Source organism: Pyxicephalus adspersus, chromosome 8, assembly GCF_032062135.1.
Source record: "Pyxicephalus adspersus chromosome 8, UCB_Pads_2.0, whole genome shotgun sequence".
Classification (NCBI taxonomy): domain Eukaryota; kingdom Metazoa; phylum Chordata; class Amphibia; order Anura; family Pyxicephalidae; genus Pyxicephalus; species Pyxicephalus adspersus.
This window is the reverse complement of record NC_092865.1, coordinates 4,196,060-4,214,129: the sequence shown is the minus strand read 5'-3', so window position 1 is coordinate 4,214,129 and position 18,070 is coordinate 4,196,060. Positions and strand designations below refer to the sequence as shown.

At 41.9% G+C, this 18,070-nt stretch overlaps 2 protein-coding genes across 3 annotated transcripts in view; one reads left to right on the top strand and one right to left on the bottom strand.

The window, feature by feature from the left end:
* Positions 1 to 1,682, top strand: part of FYB2 (FYN binding protein 2) — a 19,055-nt gene extending 17,373 nt beyond the window's left edge. Inside the window, exons 13-14 of the mRNA XM_072420686.1 lie at positions 57 to 219; positions 1,645 to 1,682. Coding sequence (XP_072276787.1) covers positions 57 to 219; positions 1,645 to 1,682 — 201 coding nt within the window. The remainder of the gene's footprint in view (positions 1 to 56; positions 220 to 1,644) is intronic.
* A 4,926-nt stretch (positions 1,683 to 6,608) lies between these two features.
* Positions 6,609 to 18,070, bottom strand: part of PRKAA2 (protein kinase AMP-activated catalytic subunit alpha 2) — a 20,855-nt gene continuing 9,393 nt past the window's right edge. For both annotated transcript variants that reach the window (XM_072419340.1, XM_072419341.1), the window contains exons 5-9: positions 16,224 to 16,311; positions 15,783 to 16,007; positions 13,513 to 14,011; positions 12,671 to 12,797; positions 6,609 to 11,377 (exon numbers count right to left, since the gene is read on the bottom strand). In XM_072419340.1, the coding sequence (XP_072275441.1) occupies positions 11,148 to 11,377; positions 12,671 to 12,797; positions 13,513 to 14,011; positions 15,783 to 16,007; positions 16,224 to 16,311 (1,169 nt within the window). In that variant the 3' untranslated portion in view covers positions 6,609 to 11,147. The remainder of the gene's footprint in view (positions 11,378 to 12,670; positions 12,798 to 13,512; positions 14,012 to 15,782; positions 16,008 to 16,223; positions 16,312 to 18,070) is intronic.

Sequence of the window (18,070 nt, the reverse complement as noted above, 5' to 3'; positions counted from 1 at the left end):
TAATGGCTTCCCCCAGCAGCGATATATTGACAATCAATACTTTTTGTGTGTTTTAGTTTACCGGTGTCATCAACGTTTTAAACATCGCAACCATCAGCGATTCCGCTACTCTGAGCCCAAAAGACAGAATGGAACTTCGGGTAAAGCCGGGGGAGACTGTTGAAGTTATTGAGGTCACCAACGAGGATCAGATCATCTGCCGCAACACTGAGGGCAAATGTGAGTCAGAAAATATTTATTCACAATAATATTAACATTCATCCAGGCCCGGCTTGTCCTGGGGGGAAAGGGGGTTCAATCTCTTTGCCATCTGTCCTGTGTGAATAAACCCAAAAGTAGAAGTAAAAGTTTTCACCCTCATAAGAGCTTTTGCCATAATATGCAATTATTATTCTTGAGCCCCTCTCCAAAATCTGTGATTTACCTAGCCTTATCTTCTCCTTATTCTTTTCCCTTGCCCATGTACAACCCTTATGGGGCAAATATATTTTTTCACTTTATCTTAGTCGGGTAACTGTAGCTTAACCTATTATAAATAATTGATGCATGTATTTGTTTTTTGAAAGGAAATTGTTGTGTTACCCCCCGGCAGGTGACCTGGAATTACCGAAGGCATGGAGTCCAAGTGGCTCCTGGGCTTCACCAACGCACCCCACAAGGAGTAATGGGCCAGTGAACCTAGTGACCATTGGGCTACTTTGCTGCAATGAGGTCACTAGGTTGCAGCCCTCGGGCTGTGACAGAAATAAGATGGCTTCCATGTAGAAATGGCTCTCCAGGCAGTAACACCACGAATAATAGAATAGGCTGAGGTCAAGGCATGCGGTAACAACAGGCACAGGCCAAAACTAGAGAGGCTTAAATGGGACTAGTGGCCAATGGTAGTACAGGATCATGGCTAGCATCAAATTGTAACTGTATATTTGCGGCAGGATATACTACCTAATCCCTTTCAGCGGCCCATAGTGTGCCGGGGATGCAGAAATGAACTAAAGAAAGGCTGGGGATGCTGCAAGCTCCATAACAGAGGAGCTGCAGGTGGAGTGGTAACAGAAATAGAAAGGGAAATCAATGTTTCATTGTATTTCCCTGTTGCAGTTCAATAATGGTGTTCACATGGCAGTGCAAGCTACAATTCCCAGCTGTCATTTAGATTTTTTTGGTGAAGTGTTATAGGGGAGAGAGACATTTATGGCTAATTATACAGGAACACAGAGTCAAGGTGAAGTAGCAGAAAATGCTTGGTGAGGGCAAAAGGCATCACAGGCAAAGTGGAGGTCAGAATGGCAGAATAGAAGGCGCACTGTGCAGAGTAGCCGATAACACACAAAGGATTCGGCTATCAGAGCCTGGAACTAGAGAGACTTAAATAGGACAAGCAGCCAATAGTAGGAAGGGATCATGACCAGGATTAATATACTTATTGGCTGCAGCATATACTTTCTAACCCCTTCCAGGGGCACATAGTGTGCTGGGGATGCAGAAATGGACTAAGGAGATGCTGGGGATGCCACAAACCATCAATTAATCCTCAAACTTTACATTATCCATGCAAAATCTGTAAAATAAAAACCCGCTTAACTTTTGAATATTGATCTATAAATTATAGAATTTGGAGACTAATGGCTGTTTTTTTTTTTCTAGATGGTTACGTGCGGATTGAACTTTTAAACTTTCAGTAAGTAGATAAGTGATCACCTCTATGTGTCTGTTTTATTACCTGATTATTAGAAGTTCTGAAAGAGAAAGTTTCCAACAATGAACTTTATTTGCTACCTTTTGGTCTGTTAAATTTACTATTGAAGACATTTACACAGTAAGTGCAAAAACTACCAGCCAGAAATCTTGTGAGCTGATATTTCCGGCTATAAATTACGTTGTCCCAGTGTTTTTGGGGGATTACAGAATAGTTAAAGTTATGGAGGAAGGGGGGGGGGGGTGTAGTCCCATCTCAGGGTGACAACCCTGCTCTTGTAAATTAAAGTTTAATATTGTATTATAAATTATTTTATACATTTTATTTTTCTTTGTGGATTTTCTATTTTTGATCCTGGTGTGGACAGACAAAGCCCTGCCAAGGACTTCCCACGAGGAACTTTGTTCTTACCAGGACTTCTACATATATTAGTTTGTCAAAGTGCATTTAATATTTTATTATATATTATTATATATTTAATTACATATGTTATATTATTTTTATATATTTTTATTTGTAGATTTTCTTTTTTTGATCCTGGTGTGGACAGTCAAAGCCCTGCATGGGCTGTACCAAGGCGGACTTTTTCTGTTCGCACCAGGACTTGTACACACATTAAAGTTTATTATTGTACTTTATATTATTTTATAGATTTTCTTTTTGGATTTTCTTTTTTGATCCTTGTGTGGACAGACAAAGCCCTGCCTGGGACCTCCCAAGGGGAACTTTGTTCACACCTGGACTTGTACATATATTAGAGTTTGTCAAAGTGCATTTATTATTTTATTATATATTAAAATATTTTTAATTACATATTATGTTATATTATTTTTTTATCTTTTCATTTGTGTATTTTCTTTTTTTGATCCTGGTGTGGACAGATAAAGCCCCTGCCTGGGACCTCCCATGGGGAACTTTGTACACACCTGGACTTTTACATATATTAGGGTTTGTCAAATTGCATGTATTATTGTATTATATCATATTTTATATTAATTACATATTATGTTATATTATTTTTTATATATTTTGAATTTCCGGCTCATCCTGCCATTTGCTGCTCCAATGGATAGATCCTTCAATGTTCATTTTTGGCTGACTCCCGAGAATGCAGCAGCATGAGTGAGAATACTTTTCTTGGTTTTGTCACGATGGTAATGGTTTGAAGCCAGGAAGTTGGGAAAAGAGAACTCTGCTATGGAAACCTCTGAGGTTGATGGGTGATTTTAAACCACAAGGGTCCAATTATGACTGCAATGTTTTATCTGGTTGGTTACAAATTTTGGAAATGTACTTACCTTGCACGGGGTAATATTGGTGGGGTTGAATCTCCTTGTAGTATTTTTTTTTCTTTATTCATTTTCTTGGCTTTTTATACCACAATTCCTACTTCGGCACCTTATATATCATCATGGTATTGGGAGAAAAGCCAGGAAAAAGGACCAGAGAGCCGGCATTGCCAGATTCACTGACAGTCGTCCAATTGGATTCCAGAAACTCCTTTGATCCACTGTGGCAACATAGAAGTCTGAATGTTAAAGGGCAACTCTAAGATGATGTATCAAGCCAAGTTTAGGGAAATGGCTAGGGTAATAGGGGAGCATGTTGAATCATAATCACTTCCTTAGGTGTTTTTGTTTGCAGCAGAGATTTGTGATTTATGGAAATATTTGGACCCACATATGGTGCTGTTCTTGCCCTCTCCACTAGGTGTCAGCTACAGCCATATGGTAACAGGTATGGTTAAGGGGTCTATTAGGAGTTGACAAGCAATGTGTTTCGGAGCTGACAACATAGTGCCTGTAACACACTGAAATCTCACTGGATGTTGTCAACCTGCTGAATTACCGTCCTGGATTACAGATATCCCCCTATCATAATCTCAATAACCAAAAGAGGGAGGTTGCTGTAGTCCAGTGAGAAAGATTGGGCAGGGCTGAGAACCAGTTTGGGATTCCAGTGCAGCAGTTGCAGAGTTGTCAGTTCACACCAAGAATTTGGAAACTCTTTGAACTTCTGGCAGATATATACTTAAAGCCAGCCATGCATATGCCTCGTCCATGCTACAAATCTCTGCCTTGTAAAGATTTGGATCTGCCTGGAAATTAACACTAGTGTAAAAAAAGTTCAGGTATTTTGCTGTTTTGTATTAAATTATGTTTTTTTCCCTGTGGTGCCTTCTCTGGCAGAATCCCCGCACCTGGGTTCCCAACTCCGCCCACCTGTTCCATGCACCTCCTGCAGCATTTCCCAGGAAGCCTCAACCTCCTGTTCTGATTGAAATCCATAGATTTCCATTGCTTCTTGCCCGGCTTTATTTGGCTTCTGTTGTTTCATAATCACAAATGGGAACCAACATTGAGAACTCCCAGGTATTGAAGCTTCTGCAATTACAGCCAAATATTTAGCAAGGAGCAGTCAGCAATGGAAGCTGCAATATTTCTTCCAGCACAGGTGTAGCACAGGTGTCCTTTCATTTAATTTACAGTATGCAACAAAAAAGGATGAGGCTTCATGATGATGGGGCAGCTCTGGGCTCACTCCAGAGGCCCAAACCTGTCAAGTTCATGTGGGACTGGCCTGGTATCATGTTTCTGGATCTTGAAATAAAGTTCCTGATGGTTAAAAAAAAAAAAAAGTTCACTCTTCTCGCACACTTTTTTATAGCCTAGCAGAATGCAACACACTACACTATGGTATATGTTGTCTTAGGTGGCAGGTCGTATATTTAAATAGAAGAATTCTATACAAGCACGTTAATTTACAAAACAAATGTTCCTTTTAAATCTGATTTGTCTTCATTTACATGTTAGAGAGTTCTAAAATTCTTATAAATAAAATGAAACATTGTCACATGGAAATGCTGTGCTGTGGTTTAATTAATTCATGGCTATGGTAGTAGGTTTTGGTTGGGTTGTGTTTGGGATGGGGCATTCTTTACCGGTATACTGAAGGGTTAGTGGAATGTTGTGTATCACTGTACAGTAAGGGCATCCCCTGCACCCCATTACTGTACATAATTCTACATAACCCTACATAGGCACCTCCTGAACTCCATTACCTCCATAGCTGTACAATATACAGCACAATAATGGCATCCCCTGCACCACATGATCTTCTCAATGCACAATACAGACATCCCCTGCACCACATGATCTTCCTTCATTGTATAGCAAATTACCTGCACCCCCTGCACCCCATTGTCTTTATTACTGTACAGAACAAGTATGTTACACCCCATTGTATTTGTCATTGTACAGTATATTGTACAAAGCAGTCATCCCTTGCAGACCCCTTATTGTAAAAAAAAAAAAAACAGCACGTGAACCTCCATAGCTGTACAATATATCCCACAACTGGCACATCCCCTACATTTTATAACCTACAATGCACAGTACAGAGAGTACACAGTACAATACAGACTTTCATTGCATCCCATGGTCTCTTTTGTTGTAAGAAATTTTGTATAGCACAGTACAGGCATCCCCTGCACATTGTCACCCCCATTGTACAGTATATAGTACACTAAAGGCATCCCCTGCACCTCTTAATCTTCACCAATGCACAGTACAAACATCCCCTGCACGTTGTCACCCCCATTGTACGGTATATAGTACTAGTCTTAATCTTCACCAATGCACAGTACAGACATCCCCTGCACCCTGTGATCTCCTTTGTTATAAAGACCTGCATGAACCACACAGTAAAGGCATCTCCTGCACTCCACCCCCCCCATTGTACAGTAAATAATACACTAAGGACATCACCTGAATCTTCTGATCTCCACTGTATAGCAAAGTACAAGTGCCCCTGCACTCCAATATCTCCCCCATTGTACAGTATATTGTACACAGTATATTGTACACTAAGGACCTCCCCTGCACCCCTTAATCTTCACCAGTATATAGTATAGTACAGGCATCCCCTGCACACCATCCCAGTACATAGGGTATCCCATGCATGCAATAATCTTCATTAATGTACAGTATGTAGCACAGTACAGGAATGCCCTGCATGCCACTGCTTAACCCCTCCCCCATTATACAGTATATAGTACTGTATAATATCCCCTGAACTCAATCTTCATTAATGTACAGGCATCCCCTGCACTCCATTGCCCCCCCCCCTATTATATAGTATATATGGTAGTACATAGGGCATCCCCTGCACTTAATAATCTTAACTAATGTACAGTATGTAGCACAGTGCAGGCATTCCCTGCATGCCATTGCCCCCCCACCCCCAATTATACAGTATATAGTACAAAGGGCATCTCTTGCACTCAATCTTCATTAATGTACAGTATGTAGCACAGTACAGGCATCCCCTGCACGTCATTGCCCCCCCCCCCACCCCACAATATACAGTATATAGTACATAGGGCATCCCCTGCACCCAATAATCCCTAATGTACAGTATGTAGCACGGTACAGGCATCCCCTGCACGTCATTGCCCCCCCCCCTCCCCCACAATATACAGTATATAGTACATAGGGCATCCTTCCCTGCATGCCATTGCCCCCCCACCCCCAATTATACAGTATATAGTACAAAGGGCATCTCTTGCACTCAATCTTCATTAATGTACAGTATGTATGTAGCACAGTGCAGGCATTCCCTGCATGCCATTGCCCCCCCACCCCCAATTATACAGTATATAGTACATAGGGCATCTCTTGCACTCAATCTTCATTAATGTACAGTATGTAGCACGGTACAGGCATCCCCTGCACGTCATTGCCCCCCCCCCTCCCCCACAATATACAGTATATAGTACATAGGGCATCCCCTGCACCCAATAATCCCACAGTAAAGTTTTAGTAATAGTTGTTTCCCCTCGGATTCCAAAGAATTCATGTTCTATTATTATTTTGTAGTTACAGATTTTCTATAAATGACACCCCAGACAGAATCTATTCACACTTGTTTATTAACTTAGCAGATCTGAAACACACAATATAGATATCTGCAGAGATAAAATTCTTTCTATATCATTTATATTCTACAATGTGTACAAAATCTACAGGTCGGTAATATATTTTCTGTTTATATTGCACATGAATAGTCTGGTGACCTACAAAACCATTTTTTTATGACAGCATCAGAATCGGCTGCAGCTCTCAACCCTTATGGGGGACTACAACTCCCAGCATGCTGGATGATGTAGGTGCTGCAGTCAGGTGGTGCAATGATTCTGCGCTGTTTATTTTTCACATAAAAACTTGTGACGTGACACACAACATTTAACAGTGACAATATATATACAGGAACATGTAACACTGAGACTGGACGCATCCTTCAGAAATAACGATTTATTAAAGGGTCAGTCCAGCTGAAATTTGCACCTTGTTTTTTGATGAATAAGCAGGTGAATGATTCAGATTCTTATAACTCTTGGTGCTTCCCATGGGAAGAAATCCTCCACCTATCTCTTGCACCAAGAAATATAAAAAGTGACTCCGCCTGCAATACCCACCAAAGATGGTGCCATGCAGCTCATCATTCCATGAACACTCCAATCCAGGATGGGGGTGGGGGACATATAAATGTTACACACTTTTCTATAGTCTACAAAACAATATTAAGGCAGATCGTGCAAGTGCGCGCTGTAGGTTTCTATACGTAAGCCGTTGACACTTTTCAGTGTTTTGTGTAAGTCACCTACTACAAGGGCAAGAAGTAAAATCTGTTTGAGAATAAAGCAGCATTTCACACAAACATACAAACTCCCCTTAGGTTTTCGTTAAAAATATTTTTTATGGATCTTAAAACCAATTAAAATGTTTTGTTTCTCTGCAAAATACATTTTAGGGACCACAAAACAAAAAGGGTGCAAAGTCTTATAGTTTAGTTTTTTTAGAAAGCAGCCACAGCCCCAGAGTGGAAAAGCCTGGCTCCTGCCAGCATGCTGCAGGGAAGGACCCTTGCTATGTGTGGATGCAGCAAGCACTCGGCAGCCTGACACACCCCCAGGGAGCATGGGCTTTGCTGATTGGTGCGCTCTACCTATGACATAGCTGGGAGGGTGTGCCCACAACAGTTAAACTAAACAATGGTACAAAGTTAAGGGACCAAAAACATGTTTTGTTTGAAATGTGGAAATTTGAATGTGAAATCACAGAAAATAAGGCAATTCAGTGGGAAATCCGAGTCTAATTCCCAAACTTATTTAATAATGCATATTGACAATATTAGCATATTCCGGCAGCTGAAATATTATAATCAATTTGGCTTTTCCTGCAGAAGTTAAGGCTAGTCACCTAAATGTATGCTGTCTTCAAAACCCCCACCCACCCCATAAGGACCAATAGGAAGGCTTTAGAGGTTGGAGAAGGCGGGGCCAAACAGGTACAAAAAAAGTGGTGATTTACATATAATGTTGGCTGCCTATAGCCCTGAATTTATTAGGTTCCAGACAGGTTCTCTTTAAGTCATCTGAAGCTGCTCAAACACTGAGAGCCAAGTCACACCAATGCGGCACCTGCATGTTCCTGCTGCGATTCCCATTTATTTAATTCTCTGCAGTAAACTAAAAACTGCACCTGTTCTATTTTCAGAAGTGCATTGCAATTAGCCCCAAAGGTGCATTGGGGTGCCATTATAATAAATGATACGAATAAATGGCAATGCATTGCACAACACATGGTATGCATGTTACCTGAACCTGCAGGAACATGACCATTCCAGCCTATACATGTAAATTAGTCCTGCAGGAGCCCCTCACTCTGTACCTTCTTCTTTATTTCAGGCCCCTCCCACTGTCAGCCAGGTGAGAAACTTCAGCTGGTGCACATTTTTGTTGCAGGGTTTGGCTTTATTTAATACAAGAAATGTGAGGGGGGAAGAAGCTCCAGGAAATTAAGAAAACTCCACCCACTCATTTTATCTTTATTATTAAATACATTCTGACAATCTTTCTTACTTTGTTGGCACCATTAATGCAACATTGTAGCTATGACTGCACCAGCTGGTCCTCCTTCACTGCTGTCATCAATGCAGACTCCCTATTGGATCCTGGGAGGGCCCTGCAACTTAACAGCCAATAGGAACTGTCCCTGCCATGCATGGTAATAGGGCATGTAGGCTTTTGATCTCCTTTGTTAGAAGATGGCAGGTGGGCTGTAGCAGATCTTTAATCTTATGCATGGATTCCCACGTGTGTATTTTGTTACCTGGTGTTCAAACGTGAATGCACATCAGAGCGGAGGAAAATTAAAAAAAAAGGTGCCATCCATAAAATAACTCCAATACCATAAATAATTAAGTTGCTTTTTCCAGTTCTCAGAATAAGTTAGCTCTTTAGTGTAACCAGAGCGCAGAATCTCCGATGCCCAAATCCTAAGAAAAGAGAAGAAGAACACGTCGGACGATAAGTTACAGCTAAATGAAGTAGCAGCTGTCCTGGGTTTGTGGTGTTCCGGTGCCGCAAGGGAGCACAGTACACATGGCCTGAGATCAATGATTGGCCAATCGGCCGCCGAGCTGCACTGCTGGGTCTCTTTCAAAGTCGGGACTGTTGGGGCTTCTTCAATTGGATTCCCCGCTAGAGCAGGATTGCTGGAGAAAAATTGCTTGAGTTTGAATGGTTGGAGGCAATAGGACCCTTCTAATATCTTTTTTTTTGCACATTTAGTTTTAAATACACTCTGCAGACATGTATCGAAATTTTAGACCTACATCCCTTTACCCCTCAACCACCACCAACGTACCCTAAACTGTTGGTGGATGGCTTTGGACTCCTTAAGGCTGCCTGGCCAACTGTTAAACTTCAGAATGTGTGATCTGCATTATCTCCAAGCTACAAATATCTAGTTTCCTTTATTTTCAAGGCGTGCTTATATTAGCTCAATGTTTCTGAACTGGGGTTCCTCTAGAGGTTGCAATGAATTCCTTGAGCAATTTGTGCCTTTCAGGTCAGACTAAGTGACACAAATGGATTTTTTTTGGCTATCCCAGGGTGACATGGTTTCCAACGGCCAGCAATGTAAGAGGAATGATTCCAACTGACCCCACGTTAATGTCCTGTGAGCCATGGATATTTTAATTATAGTCCCTAAGGTTTGTAATTTAAAGGATCCCCCCCCCACCCCATCTTAGAAAGGTCAAGAAACACTGGGGTTACAGTCTGATCCCACCATAGGTGCAACACAAAATTTAAAATTACTAAAGTTGATAAAACTGAGTGGATGAGAAATGGCCAGTGTGTACCTGAACCTAATCTACTCTTACCATCGTATAATTGTGCTTCACTCCATTCTGCTCTATTGCACTCCATTGTGTCCCATCCTGCTTCATTGCACTCCATACTAGTTTCAGTTATACCTTTAACCCCCCAAACCCCCCCCCCAATCCCATCTCATCTTATACTGCAAATATTTGATTCACGGCACTTCAACCCATTATACTCCATATTGCACTCCATTGTATCCTTTCCTACTTTATTGCACCATGCTCTACTCTAATGGAACTCCACTCCATTAGATTTCACTGAACATCATCCCACTATATCTCAACTTTTCAATTCCACATCACCCCCATCCCATATTATCCTCTTCATACTGCTCATATTTGACTATTTTACTTAACTGCACTCCATCCCTTCCTACTATATTGCATTCTGTTCTATCCTAATTAACTCCACTCAGTTATATTTCATTGTACATCACTCCACTAATTTCAATTTTATCACTCCACTGTGTTCCAATTAATATTACAAACACCTCCCCCCCCCCCGGCTCCCATTCACACCCAATATAACGATATATTGCACATGTTTAATTCCACTGTGCTCCAATGTAATGAAGTAAATTCCATTCTACTACATTACCACTCCAATTCATTCAACTCTATTCAATTCAGCTTTGTAGAACTCTTCTATTCCAATTGGTCCTACTTGACATCCCCCTCTTTCCTTACCACCACTATATCACTATAGTTTTAGCAAGTTCTAAAGATTGCTTTAAGAAAAAGATGGATTAATTCTAGAACCACAGAATATAACCGGAGACTGCTGATCCAGGGAACAACCAATTGCTCCAACAGGGAAAAAATAAAATCCTTCCTGATCCCATGAGGCAAATTGTACCAGGAGGTTTATTTTGCCTTCCTCTGGATCCACTATGTCCATAGGGTTTTATCTGGGATTTTTTTTTTCCCTAGTGGTTGAACTTGATGGATTTAGGTTTTTTTTTTAACTTTACCATGTAACCACGTTCACTATTGCACTCCAATCCATTTTACTCTATTTCGATCCACTCTCCTGCATCTTTTTTGGATTTTCTCAATTTTATTTCAAAAGCTGTCACTGCCCTCCCAAGCAGCTATGATTAAAAGTCATTAAAACACATGACCCCCCTTTAAAATATGAAGGTGGTCCTTTGGACTTGCCCCGAGATGTCCCGATGTTGAAGGAGACCCGGGTGCAAAATCCAGGGAGTAATGGCACCTCTTGTTAGCCTGCCAAGGTTGTAATGAGGCTGGCACACATTTCAAAGAAGTCCATGGTGTGGCTACCAACCCGCGGCACAGCCAGCAGGAGGGAGCCAGTAAAAGAACCACACACAGATCCGTATTGCGAGTCGGATGCGTTGGAGTCGACGCTCAGCCTGTGGCGATGTAGACCAGCACCGGAGTAGGAGCGCTGGAGGGAGGCAGAAGTGGACTTCTGTTCCACCGAATCATCTGTGGTTGGAAAGAAAAGTCAGTATGAGCAAAACTATTAGTACTTTATTCTGCTGAAAGGTTTGGCTTGGTAAAAAGATTAAAAAAAAGGAAATATTTTGCTTTCAGACAAATATTAAATATTATAGAATTTTTGGCCATAAGGGTGCACAATATGCTTTATTTTACATTCCTTCACCCTATTGTTATTTCCTGATAATAGCTCAGGGTGAAATTTAATCACATGACTGATCTCAACTAATTTGGGGGGCATCATTTTCTATTTAAACTCTTTGGGGTTTAGCGAAAGGCGGGCTTATAAAAAGAGCCTATAAGTGTCTTTTCTCAAATATTCCCACAGTCAATTCCTCTGAAATTCGCTGGTTGTATTTTTCTATAGGTTTCCTTAATAAAACAATGACTCCTTCTCACACCAATTTGCAAAAACTGCTAAACTGTCACAATAGAAAATTTAATAAGAAGGAATCAAATCAGCGAATTCAAGAGGAACGAATTTATAAATGGAGCCCTATGCATTACCGACACCCGAGTTAACCAATTGTTCTTTGGGAATCCCTGGTCATGTATGAAATGTTTATTGGTAAAACAAAGATTGTAAATATAAAGCAAATATATAAAAAGTATCTCCATCAATACATGCACAGTTCTTCATATTTCGCCCCTCTCTCGCATATATGCCGTATGTTCCAAAAACTTCATGCAAGGTCCTAACTCGCATGCAATGAAGCCACACTAGAGTGAACTCATTAACATGACATTTCAGGGAGTAGACGTACCCTGTACCCAGCCCACTACAGCAGCACTTTCTTACTACAGAAAAAATATTGATCCAGTAGGAAATACAGTGCATTCCTTACACATGCTGCCTTTCCTCCAATGAAATCCCAAGAAGTGTTGTCAGCCCTGCAGGAATTCCCTTGCTAGATTGCAAGACACCTCTCCATTTAGTAGGAGATGGTTCTGTAGATTCTGTAGTCCCACCACTCTTCCAGGCCTAGGGTGACAACATTGCTTCTTAACAGCCAGCAGGAAATGCTACTGCCAGGATCACCATTACTCGGCATGCTCATTAGGATTGCATTTTCCCTGAAGCAACTAAGTACACTGAATTTTCCTAAGTTCAAGTCTGTAGGAATCATCTTTACTTTAATCTGACAATTGTTTTTGAGATGTCGACACAAACCATACATAATCCTGTGCACATGCCACAAAATGTTTTTGGAGAACTGTGACTTATCCAGTGTTTTGATTGTTTGTTGGACCCTTAGAAGCGGAGGAACATTCCTCACTTACCATCAATGCTTTTGAAGTCCAGTAGAAAACTGCGAGGGTCCACTTGGTAGAGTTGGAGGCTCATCTTGACAAAGTTCCCGGTTACAGGGTTCTTGCTCCGTACTCTCAGATGATATTGGTTCACCGACTGAAAAAAAAAAAATACGAGTAGAAAATCAAAAAGTATGATGATATTTAAAGTGTATGACATTAAAATAAAGTCCTGAACCATAGCAAGGCAAGTCCGTGTGTTGGGGATCAGGTCGAAGCTTGTATCTCAACCAACTGGTGCCCGGCGCAGGGGTAATATGGCTTCCCATAGCAAGTGGAATTCTGAAAGGCCATGTGGTTTTCTCCCACAGTGCAAAAGCATAGGGATAGGTTACCTGGATGTCACCCAAACTGGCCCGCTGGGTGTCAGTGGTGGGGATATTATACGGTCAGCCACCATGCCAATAGTGATGAGTAATAACTGGTCCATGTTTTGTACACAGCAATAGACAATGTTTTAAAGAGAAGGTATTGGATCTTTTTTTTTATCCAATTTAATTCTCTATGTTCCTGGTTCCCAAAACATGGTCAAGGTGACCCATGTGTCACCTTGACAGATACTGTGCAACCCTCAAGGCCCTTGCAGACAGTATTCTGCAATTTGGTGCTTACTCCCCATCTTTTTTCATAGACCAATGATAGGAAAATATTTAATATTTCTTTAATTCTAAAGTGCAGCATGTGGCAGACCCGAGCCCCCCTGTGGAGCATGCGCCGGGCCCGAGCCCCCCTAGTGGGGCAAGTTCCGAGTCTATGACCTTCTTCTGGTATGTTTTCTGTACCATAAACAAACCTTACTAGAAAAGTCTCACCTTCCATTCAAAGTCCAGCTGCTTCATAGCCCGGTAGACCTCCGCCATGATATCACACGGTCTGCTCTGGCTGCGGATTCCCAGGTGCCACTTAGCTTTTTTCACAGCCAGCGGTTTGGGTTTGGTAGTGTTCAAGGCATCCAAAGGACATCGGGCCTTCGGGCTATCTGCAACCAAGGGCGGCATACGCTCGGGGTGCGGTTTAACACCAGGAGGGATATGCATGTCGTCCATAAAAGAGCCGGTAGGTGGGCTAGAGGCGAGATAGAACTCGCTGGCCTGGTTCATTATTCTACGGTTGTCTATCACCAGATGGTAGGCAACGGCAAGCTGGTCCTGGGGGTCACCGCTGTACAGGCTGTTCATCACCTCGGACTCGGTACATTCAAACTTCTCACACACCTCCTTAACCGCCTCATCATCAATGACATTGGCATCGTAATTGGGGTCCTCCGGGAACAAATAGCTTGGTAGGTCTTGCTTGAACCATTCATGCTCTCTGCCAGGAAAAAAAAAAAAAAATGATAGAATTCTTATAGTCCTGTTTATTGTAGTTCCAACTTTCTCATTTTCTAAAATCCATTCTGCTCCATAGTAAAGCTTATTCATATTTCCCCCACTTGATCATGACCCAACCCAAAAAAAATATTTGTGTCCTTAATGTATTTTTTTATGCATTGTATTTACTTGTAATAGCCTCCATCGTGTAGAGACCCAAAATCCCCAAGACGACTGTTGGGTTCTGCCATGTTGGATGGGTTCTGCCATATTGGATGGGATATCTATCAGTAGACCCTGCAAACTTTATCGTCACTCAAATGACCCTCCATAGTATCCTTGACTTTGTACCAGCAGGGGCATAAAAAGTTGAGGTGGCGGAGCTGGTCCTGCATGGGCAGTAACTCCCTGCAGCCCCCTCCTCACCATCCCTTTGCACATCTGAGAGAATGCATTCTGTGCCATTTTTAAGGTGGTGCTGGGGTCTCCTAGAAGGTCATCTAAAGTTTTTTTTATTCTACCTGTGTCCCCATATTTCTCCATTTGTCCTACAGACCATGCCCATGTCTAACCCTAAACTTTAGTTGTACCCAGAACAAGAAGTGAAGGGAGATTTGGGGACAGAAATGGAGAGCTCGTCCAATGGGGACAGCTGTTGCAGTGTCGACTACGGGGATTTCCCCTCACTTTGGAAAGATTTACTTGGTGTGTCCCATGGACACATAAGGTGTTTAAATCCAGTCAAGCTAGTTTTGCAGTAGAAAGGGCCCGTGTCAATGGGCTTTTACTCGTCCCATATGGGTTTTGCATTTCCATAACAGAGCCTTATTGGAGTAGGTCAACTGTAGATCAGATTTTACGTGCGGATAAGATGCTCTAATGATGGTCATCTGTACCTGCCAATGTATTCCTTTGACAAATCCAAAGCCAGTGGACACAGGCCTAAAGTATCCCGATGAATGCTGTCCATTGGAAACATTCCAGTGCACCATAAGGATATTGATTGAGGGTAAATCTCCCACGGACACAGACTGCAATCAAAACCCAACAGGGCCTCTTTCTTCGAGCAGCTAAAAAAAGTTCTTGCAGTCACTTCCCAAGATGGCGCCACCCGCCTGCTAAGTGACAACACCGACCTCCAGAATGCAAAGGGTGGAGCGCCACCTTTCTGCCCAAATGACCCAGAAACATTTTTCCCTCCACCACAACAAAAGCAATTATATTCTCTGCAATGAAAACACGCGGCATGGCACGGCGACCAAAACAAGAAAAGAAAAAACAACAACGGCTTTGCAGAAAATTGGCCCTCAAAGACTTTCTAAAATCCCTTCCTGATGGAGGGGTGGGGAGGGGGATTGAAACATTCACAGCTGACTGGCTGTCATAAAAGAAATGAAAACTAAGATAAAGATATCTTTGGAGCCCGGATGTGGGAAGTTACCCATAATCCCCTTTCATGGTATAATACACTTTGGTTACATTGTACTTGTCATAACACAACATGGAATTCAATTCTTTGCCATCTTCTTTTGCAAAGGGTAACCCTAGAGTGTCAGGGTCACAGAGGGGTCAGGCATGCCATTCCAAATTTAGATACAAAAAAAGTTTGAAAAGTTTGCAGAACACATTTAAAGTAACCCTCTAACAAAAACTTTCCTAGTAGCAGCAGAGCAAAGAGCAGGAAATCAATTTGTCCGTTTGGAAACGAGTTTCTGATGAATTTTGCGGCATGTGCACATTTTTCTGTATTACCCAAGAGATCTAAGGCTTACCGGATGTCCTTGATAGTAGCGCGTTTCAGCGGATCCACTTGCAGCATGTGCATTAATAGAGTAGCGATGGAACGGTTCAGGTACTCCGGGATGTAGAAGACCCCTCCTCGGATTTTCTTGAAAAGAGTGGGGACGTGTTCGTCATCAAACGGCAGCGTCCCGCAGAGGAGGGCGTACAGGATGACCCCACAGCTCCAGATGTCCACCTCGGGGCCAGCATACAACCTACAGACGGAGCAGCCACAATTAGTTCTGATATAGTATATATCTGTAACCTGAAACTGGCTAAAGATCGCAACCTTTGACCTCCACCTAATTATAAGTCCTCAGTACAGAAGGTCGGCAGCTCCCCAATTCACTTTACAGGGGGTGATGTTTGCAGCTGCCATGTCTATACAAAGGCCTGGTCAGCCATTATTATATTAAAGTAAAATATCTCACCTGCCGGATATCACCTCCGGAGCCGCATAATTTGGAGATCCGCAGCTGGTACGCAGAAATTCTCCATCTGACATCATGTTGGACAAACCTGCACAAATGTTTTTAGAAAAAATAAAATAAAAGGTTAGGTTCAAACTGGTTGCTGAGCAGTTAGGGCTTCCTCGTGCCAGTGAACCTCTAGGTTATACCCGTTGCTTTTACCTGCAGCCCCGTACAGAGTGAATGGGGGCTGTAATAAGCAGCCCAGTACACTGCTGCCAAATCTGCAGACTCGGTGTAAAAACCTGGTTCAAAAGTAACCGAGTGACTGGCAAGGTGCCGGCCGCTTGGAGCCGCACAGGATTTCTTGGTCTGCACCCAGTCTATAGGTGTTTGCACTTGCATATTGTTATCCATTTTTATCTGTTTCCCCTCATTTAGGAGATATTCCTTTATTTCCTATCCTGGAGAAACCACAAGAACTGAAAAGACCTCTTCAAATTAACACTAGCCCTTCCTAAACCAAACAGGTGTCCTCTGGAAAAACACCCCCCCGTTTTTGTTCATATATAGCAGTCTAATTCTATTATGCAACTTTTAATTTGTTGCAGCAATTGAAGTCACTTAAGCAGTAGAACCTTTATTTATATTATTTTGCAATATCAGCAGTAGAATGATTGAAAAGGGATCTTTAATTGGGTGTTAAAGGACAAACTCTTATTTGCTACATGATTCATTACAGGCTGACAAAGAAGTGGCACCTCTAAAGTTTTCCAAAATTGGAAACTGGTAATCACGAAAATCTTTGGAGTGTTCCAATGCATTTGTAGCCAGTTTATAGTTTTATGTCTATATATAGTTAGTAATGAAGGAACTGAAAATGGGTTGTTTGCTTCTCAAGCCACACCTGCATTTCCTTCCGGGAATATCCCCGAAGAATTGGCCTTATAGATGCCCAGGGGTGACAAAGGGAGGTGCAGAGTGTGCCACTGCATAAGGGCCCAGACCCTCCCCAGCCAACAAGCCCCTTAACATGCATTACAAGCAATTTTCATTTACAGTAAGTGTAAATACAATTTTTTATATACCATACAAAATAATTAAACCCCATTAGGAATTTATAGGGTCAATAGATTTTCCTTTACTGTCTGTTCTGCAACAAGGTGGAATACAACTCCCTATTTAGACCTATTACACACCAGCAAACATGCTGCCAATTTTAGGCTAGACCAAGTTCCCAAAATATGCCATGAACATGTAGGATATTCTCCCCATTCCCATCACTGGGGGTGGGGTAAACCGAAGGACCATGCTGAGGATTAGCCAACAGATGGGAGCTCCGAAATTGTTTTGCCTGGTTGTTCAATCATTGAATGTGTATGTACCTCAATTATGATATATGACACACACACACACACAGTTAGGTCCATAAATATTTGGACAGAGACAACTTTTTTCTAATTTTGGTTCTGTACATTACCACAATTAATTTTAACACCTTCTCCATACCTTTTTCTTGCGATCATTCTGGTAAAGGTTAATCTTGGTTTCATCTGTCCAAAGAATGTGTTGGCTTTTTTATCTGTTTTTGAGCAAAGTCCAATCTAGCCTTTCTATTCTTGAGGCTTATGACTGTCTTGCACCTTGCAGTGCACCCTCTGTATTTACTTTCATGCAGTCTTCTCTTTATGGTAGACTTGGATATCGATACGCCTACTTCCTGGAGAGTGTTGGTCACTTGGTTGGCTGTTATGAAGGGGTTTCTCTTCACCATGGAAATGATTCTGCCATCATCCACCACTGTTGTCTTCCATGGACGCCCAGGTCGTTTGACGTTGCTGAGTTCACCAGTGCTTTGTTTCTTTCTC